Consider the following 7,882-nt stretch of genomic DNA (forward strand, 5'->3'; position numbering starts at 1 on the left):
GACACAGCGGGACCAGCGGCACCTCTACCCCGGCGCCCCCTGAGCAGAGCAGGGCCCGCCTCCCGTCCTGAGCCCACCGCATCCCTGTGACGTGAGCAGAGCTGCGGGCAGGATAGGCGCTGTCCTGCTCCAGCTGTTCATTCAACACCTGCCAGGTGAGACCTGATTCTTTCCTCCCTCCTCCCCTGAGATCTGTGCAACTCACAGTCTCCAATGGCAAAATCTCAGTTTGTAAAATTCTAGTTGAAACGTTTAATCTGTGTTTCCAGCTCACAGGACATTGCAAGATAGAAGGGACCCACAAGGATCATGAAGTTGAGCTCATCTCTGTGTCATCTGGAATTCCAGGCTGGGATGGAAATATCAACGAGGTAATTCCTATGCCAATGCAGCTCCTTTTATGCTAATGCTGCTTTAAACACCAGCCCTTGGAACGTCTGTGGGGCAGAGCTCCATGGCTAGTACTGGACCATGGAGCAACACAGGTGAACTGATGTGTGACAGCACAAAACTCTTCCAATAACCCTGACCTCCTGCCCTTTCCAGGATTTCTCCAATAGCTGTGAAGGTGCTCATGCCGTGTCTCTTTCCAGGGAGAAATGAGCAAGACAAGTCCTGAGGGTTCCCTTGGTCCATGGCAGAATTGTTCTGGTGAGTGCTCATAGCTGGATGTAGTGCTTCATGCAGAGCTGGAAGCTGGAATTCCAACAGGTTTGGGTGCAGTGTTCCCACTCATCTGCTGCCAGCTGGGAAGGGAAATGGAGTCAGACATACCAACTGGTACCTGTTACCCAGCTGTGCCTGCCCCATCCCTAGAAATGTCCCAGGGCAGGTTGGACAGGGCTTAGAGCAACCTGAGATAGTGGAAAATGTCTCTGCTCCTGGCTGGGGGCTGGAATGGGATGAGCTTTGAGGTCCCTTCCAACCCACCCCCTTCCATGGTTCTACTGTCACCACCCCATCAGATCCTAGTCTGGAAGTGTGACACTTGGGAACAATCACACACTCCAGGTTTTTTAAGCTTAGGCCCCAAAATAACAAACTGCTGTCAAAAAAGGAAGGCCAGGAATTCAAAGTCATTCTCTGCCCCTATTTTTTTTTTGGTAGCTTTCCTGTTGCCCCCTGCTCACCTCCTCCACCAGAGAGCTTGGAGCACTGGACCAGCCCTTCAGTGCCCACTTAAAGGTGTCTGAAGTGCATGGCCCCATTTCCAGTTGGGAATGTCTTAGCTACCATCCCCACCCCACCACTGACAGCAGGGACAGCTCAGATTGAATGATTGACTTACTGTGTTTGGAACTCCTTCTTTAAAAAGCAGCACTGGAATATCCAGGATACTGGGAGGGTCTCTGAAGTCACAGGTCAGAGGCAGTCAGATGAACAATCCTGAACTGGTTTTCAGGGGATGCATCCCCAGCCTGTGGGGACTCCAAAGCTGTTGATTCCACTTGGGATGGCCAGGGAAAACATCCCCACCATGGATTTCTGACAGGAAAAACCTCACAGCTCCAGGATACTTGGCTCCTTCCAAATCCAGGCCAGCACTCCAACAGGCTCCAAGGAACAAACAAGAGGACAGACCACCTCAGGGTGCACACCACTATTTTTAACAATAACAGCAAAACCAGGGACAATTCACACTCACCTTTTGTCCTGGGCACAGCTCTCCAGAGCCTTACACTCCTTGCCTTCCATGTCTGCTCCTTTTCCAAGACCTTTGGAGCCAGCTCAGGGCAGCTCACCCCACCACAGCCCTGGCAGTGCTGCTGGGTGATCCCAGCCCCTCTTTGAGGGCTGCAGCTGCACATGTCCCTGCTCAGGGATGGGCCACTGCCACCAACTGTGGTGGCACACCACAGAGACTTCCAAACCACAGGCAGGCACAGGCTGTGTTTAATTAAATCAGCCTCCTAGAGAAGAAAAGCTGTCCTTACCTCAGGATTTGCCAGGAAAAGGAGCTGTGAGATCTGCAAGTAAATACAACACAGCTGTGCCCTCAGCTGCAGGGAGGGCTCTGTTCCAAACCCCCACAGTAAAAAGCCAGAAGGATATCAGGGCACTGCACCAGGGCTCTCAGGATTGGGATTGGGACACTCTATGGCAAAGCTCTGGCCTGGGTTTGAAGTCTCTGGAGTCTGGGAGGCAGCAGACCCAGAGTCACAGCCAGTCCCAGCTCCAGACTGGCACAGTTACTGCCAAGCTGCTGGGAATTCAGTGCTTGGCTGCTCAACTGGCCCCTGAAGTCAGAGAGGAGATCCCACAAGCAGGTTTTGGTACAATAGTGCTGATTTCTGGCAACCTGGAAACAAAACTTTCCACCACAGCCAAGGGACAGCTCTAGGCCAGCAGGAAGGCAGAGTGAGTGTGCAGTGACCAGCCAGCCCCAAATACAAAGTACATAAAAGCCCCCTCAAGCTCCAAAAGACCACCAGAAGCAGCAGCTGCAGAGATCAAGGTGAGTCACAGTGCTAAGGCAGAGGAACATTTCTGTCCTTTGTTGTCCAAACTCTTGTTTAATGAACCACAGAACCATTAAGATGCAGGAAGTTTACAGATCTGCCCTCTTGGAATGGGAATTTTGGAGCTGCTCAAGCACCTTCATCATTCCAGTGCATTCCAGTTCCTCAGTCACACTCTGCAGTCACCCTTCATATAAAAATCTTCACACAAACACTTGGAGCACTGCTCTTCCCACAATACAAACACTTGGAAAATGCCTCTAAGGATTTTTCTTCCCTCCAAAATAGTCTTTTGCTTTAGAGGAGAACAGGGCTTTTTAAGTACAGACCCAGCACTTGCTCATTCAAGTTCATTGACTGATTGGCTTTTAAGTCATTTCTTCCTCTTCTGCTTTAGATCTTTAGTTTTCTTAAATTTCTTCTGTTGCTTGGGTCCTCGTGCTGTTTCTAGTTTTCTTTTCTTCTCACTGAAAAACAGGAACAAAACATCTGTTAAAAATATACTGGCTTGCCATCCAGCTGGGAAATTTTTGTTGTAATTTAGGAGTGAGGGAGAAAATTTAAACTTGGTGCTAGAAAAAGCCCAAAGAAGAGCCTGACTTAGATTTTATAGTGTCCTGAGATTCCCTAACCCAGAAGATCTTGATTTTAAGCTCTTGTCTTTGCTTTTCAAAACTTCATCTCTCCTAAATACGGCATCTGGATTTCAGAGTACCTAGAAAAGAAACTACTGATTGTTTAAAACATTAAATTTTGTCCCTGCACTGGATTCTGACTCAAGCCAACACAACAGAATTCCAAGCTCTGATCTTTATCTTACAGCAACTGCTAAGACTCTTTCCTGGAAGGCTTTTGGAAACTTACAGCTTCCAGCATTCATGGAAAAAACCATGAAAGGGTGGAACAGAGATCACATAATTACTTGAGCTGTCAGGCTGTCAGGCACTCCAGGAAGGAAGATTAAGTGAGTGGGGAAGTCTCAGCTATAAATCCCCAAGGAAAAATATGGGAAAATTACATGCTGGGCATGGCAGAAGGAAGAAGATGGATGAGAATTAAGGAATTGTAGAAATACAGACATTTTCCAGGCTCAAGCTCACATTTGAAAGAATTCTTTCCTGAATTGGCATTTTCTCCACTGGCACCTCCAGGTGCTCCCCCTCAGTGTTAGATCCCAATGTAAATTGGGCAGTCAGGTGGAATGAGTGACTCAAGGGAGGAATAGTCCCAGCTTCTGTGTGGGATCAGGATCAGATCATCAGCAATAAAGTCAGAATTAAACAAGATAATGAAGAGAGGACTATCCTCAGAGCAACACAAACACTGGGTAGTGGAGCTCACAGCTGCTCACCCCCCAGTTCCCCCAGAAAAACTGAGGATCTAGCCAGGACACTGAGTTCACTTTTAACCCTTAGGCTTCACTCTTTTGGAAAACATTTAACAAAGCCAGCAGGAAGAGTCGAGATCTCTAGAATATTTCAAGTTCCTTTACCTTTTCAGGCTGACAACGGAAGCGTTCTGTCCTGCCTTGCTCAGCACCTCGTTCCACTCCTCATCATCCCCCCTGATAATGTACCTAAGTGGGAAAGGGGAAGGAAAGTCAGGTCCCATTGTTAGCACAGAGGAAAATAACATAAAAGTAAGGTGTTTCTACTGTCAGGCACACACTACTCTGCAAACAAAGCCACTGTGCCAGCACCCAAGCAAATCGGATTTGGGAAACACACACCAAGTCAGGCTGGCAAAGCTGGCATGGGACAGCTTTCCTAAATCAGTCTGGGAAGAAGTGCAGAACTTTTTAAAAGAGAAATAAAGACAATAATTGCTGCTCAAACAAGCTCATGTCCTGTGACCCTTGGCTGGATGTTCAAGCACCCTGAAAATTACACCCAGATTTAAAGAGGCAAAGCAGTTGTGTAGCAAAATGGAGTGACTGCTCTCCATCTCAAGTTCTAGGATGTTTGGAATAGATAAGGCTTTGTCCACAGAGCTGAACAATGTTGGACAAAGCCCCACAAGTTTTCTACAACCTGCATTGAAAAGTATCAAAATAGATTTTTGTCTCTCTCTCCTCATGGAGAGCAAAAATCTATTTCTGGCTGAGGATTAAAGAAAAGGAACATGGTCCAAAATGACAAAAAGGTATGCAGCACTATCAGTGCTACAAAACGGAATTAATTTTAAAACATGCTGGTTGTATTATTTTCCTTATGTGACTGACTTGCAAGTCACTTCAAATCACATCCAGTCTCATCCTTTCTTCAAACATGACAACCAAAGATTCAAAGAAGGTTATCTTTCTTTTGCCAGATTTACCAGAGACCAATTTAGAGCCAAGTCCAACAACTTCCACTGTTCCCTCAGTGAACAGTGTTTGTAAGACAAGAAGTGGGAGGGGAGAGGGAAGAGAGAGAATCAGTGGCATCTGTAACTCCTATTGGTCCAGAAAGACAGAAGTCTGCTGACACTTAAGTAAAAGCTCTGGTTGGTTGCCCTTTTTGAGCTGATTTGGGTTTTTTTTATGCTTTACCCACTGCTGACAATACACACTGGTTCTCATTTATTGATGGTTTACTGCACCTACAGCCTTGTGCACAAATCCCAGCTAGAGCCAGCATTCCACCCAAGGAAAAACTGGATTTGAGACCCAGGCAGGTGAATTCTTACTGTGTAAGGTCCATTTCCTTCAGCTTCATCACCTCCTGCTTGTGCTTTTCTTGGAATTCCTTTGCAGCCTCCTCCTGCAACAGGACAGCACAAGATGCATTAGGTCCTGAGGGCAACAATGACTTTGTAATGAGAGGAAAATGCCTTTTCCCACAAATACATCCCCTGAAAAAAAATACCAGCTGGTCCTGAATAGCTTCTTTCTTTTATCTAATTGCATTTATATGTTATTTGTTCACACAAACTTGTAATTTTCCGTGAAAACCCCACATTGCAGCTTTAAAGCACAACTCCAGCTGCACATATTGCAAACCTGTCAGGTTTTAACTCCCTTACAGTGCCAGATGTGGTGTAGAACCCTTTCCATCCAAGAAAATTTAATGTTTCTGCCCTCAGGTAAACTTCCCCGAAGTGTTTACATATGAACCAGGAATAAAGTTTGTAATTACCAAATCATCATTTAAAGATTTCAGCGTTGGCTCCATCACAACATCCTTTGTTGCTGCCATCTGCTCCTCCACAGCTTTTTCCTGGACTGTGTTGAAGAGCTGAAAATGAAACAAGCCAGCACATGTAAGACTTGGTTTTTAAAACACCATTTATCACCTCTACAATGAACTCCTAAATCCAGACTTCAGGAGCTTAGCTATCCTAAACCTTAGAGAGAAAGAAAACCAGGAACCACTTCCAAAACTTTCCAATTATTTCACTGGATTTCAAGTCTACCTCTAGAAAACACTGGAAAATAATTTTATTTTTTTCCAAGGAAAGCTGAGATGCCACCAATGCTCTGAACAATGGCTCAGGCAACAAGGATTGTCGGCTCAGCGTTCTGGTCAGGGCACTTCAACATGGCAAACCATAAGATAAGCACTCTTATTTGGGAAATCAATACACAGAATGATTAAGTGGCTTGGGTTGGAAGGGACCTTAAAGATCATCCAGTTCCAAACCCCCTGCCATGAGCATTTAAATCACTGCCTCACATTTTCCAGCTGCCATTTTCCCCACCTTGCCAAGACGTTTATGGTCAGTAAGTGGGGATGTGTTAGGGATGCCCAGCACTGACCCAGCTCTCTCTTAGTGCCGTATTTTCTGTTAATTTTGGAATTATGGTCCCACATGCCCAAGGCTTGTCCTGTGCTCCCACCTGCACCACTTTGCGGATGATCCTGTTGAAGAGCCCCATCAATTGACTGCTGGGCAGTTCCAGCTCCTTTTCCAGCTGGTCCAGAGATTTATGCTGCAGGCCAATCCCTAGGAAAAGGGCCTGAGGAAGAGACAGGGATTTCAGCACAGAGCAAAGACAGACACACATCCCTGTGTCTCAGGATCTTTTGGTGGTCACTGTGACCCCGAGAGATGTTAGAAGTCTCTTTTCCCAGCCCGGCGCTTGAAGAATGAGTTGGAGCTCTTCATTTCTCGGTCTCAAGGTTGCTTACTGCGTCTTATCTATAAAAATTTTTCTCCTGTCCTGCCAAGGGCCATCCAGCAGGACAGTTCCAGGCACACTGCCTGCCCCCAGGGTGGTGTTATGTCTTTATACTAAAAACTACATATACAATGTTTACAATTACTTTCCAATACCAATCACCTATGTTAGACAGTGAGCTTCTACTCTAAACCAGTCTAAAAGTGCCACCATCACAGCAGAAGATGGAGGTCAAGAAGAAGAAGAAGGAGAAAGGCTGGACATGCCCAGATCCTTCCATCTTGCCTCCTGAATCCCCATTCTAGAAACCCCAAAATCTACTTTTCCACCCTGTGATAACCTCACTATTATTCTACCTAAACTGTTGTGGCTTGCTGATCTTCATATAAGGTCGGTAATTTGCTCCACGGGTCATAATCAAAACCACAGGCATTTTGGGCTCTGTGCCAGGGCTTCTGAGCCCCCTGGCAGGGGTCTTGGCCGTTCTGGACAGCCAGAGGGATGTTCTGGGTTCCCACACCTGTGCTCTCCCCAAATCCTCGCTCCACCCCGCCCACACACACCGACTGTGCAGCAGAGAGGGAGATGTCTCCCATCTGGCTGAGGAAGAACATCCTGGCAATGGTGGGCACCATGTCCATGATGAGGTGGTAGTCCACCATGTTGCGGGAGTACATCTCCAGCCTCTTCAGGTCGTACGGGATGAAGGCTGACTCCAGCTCAGCACGGCTGAGGGCTGGTGGGGAGCAGAGAAACACAGCAAGGTTAGCAATGTTCTTCAAGCACCCAGGACCTCAGTGTTTAGCAGGAATTCAGGTGTTTAGTATTTTTCCTTTGCCTTTAGCAATTCACATTGGTTTTGCTGTAAAAAGAGGTTTGTTCCCTTGCTGCAGCAGAAAAACCCTCTAGCCAGCACAGACACTAAAACCCCACAGGTACCAAGTTCTCCCTAGAGGATCCTCCTGTTAAACATCTTGAGAAAACAGCAATTTGAGATGCCAGGCTCCAGCCACGCTCTGCAATGCACTTACAGCTGTCCCAGTCAGGGTACTCACGTGCTTGGGGCTGCTGTTTGATATTTTTGTTCTGTAGAATATTCAGTGCCAAGGAGGGAGAGAAGGTGCTGAACTGGTAGGAAAGCAGAGAAAGGAAGCGCCTCCTAAAATCTACAGGGCAAGAGGACAAAATAAATTAGCCCAGTGGACCTCTGGAATAATAAACAGCCCAGAGGGTCCTTGCAGAGTCAGCAGGATCAGAGTTACCTTTCCAGAAGGCAGTGAGCCAAGGTTCCTGCTCAGAGTCTTCTTCATTGAGCATCTTCAGG

The 7,882-nt window shown here is 46.8% G+C and overlaps 1 protein-coding gene across 1 annotated transcript in view; it reads right to left on the reverse strand.

The window, feature by feature from the left end:
* Nucleotides 1-2,799: 2,799 nt before the first annotated feature.
* Nucleotides 2,800-7,882, reverse strand: part of NAT10 (N-acetyltransferase 10) — a 16,258-nt gene continuing 11,175 nt past the window's right edge. Inside the window, 8 exon segments of the mRNA XM_031061176.1 lie at nt 2,800-2,926; nt 3,952-4,035; nt 5,127-5,200; nt 5,576-5,674; nt 6,277-6,396; nt 7,122-7,294; nt 7,614-7,724; nt 7,821-7,882. The exon segment at nt 7,821-7,882 is cut by the window's right edge and continues 3 nt beyond it. Of these exon segments, the coding sequence (XP_030917036.1) occupies nt 2,800-2,926; nt 3,952-4,035; nt 5,127-5,200; nt 5,576-5,674; nt 6,277-6,396; nt 7,122-7,294; nt 7,614-7,724; nt 7,821-7,882 (850 nt within the window).

This window comes from Geospiza fortis, unplaced genomic scaffold (genome assembly GCF_000277835.1).
Source record: "Geospiza fortis unplaced genomic scaffold, GeoFor_1.0 scaffold590, whole genome shotgun sequence".
NCBI classification, from domain to species: Eukaryota; Metazoa; Chordata; class Aves; order Passeriformes; family Thraupidae; genus Geospiza; species Geospiza fortis.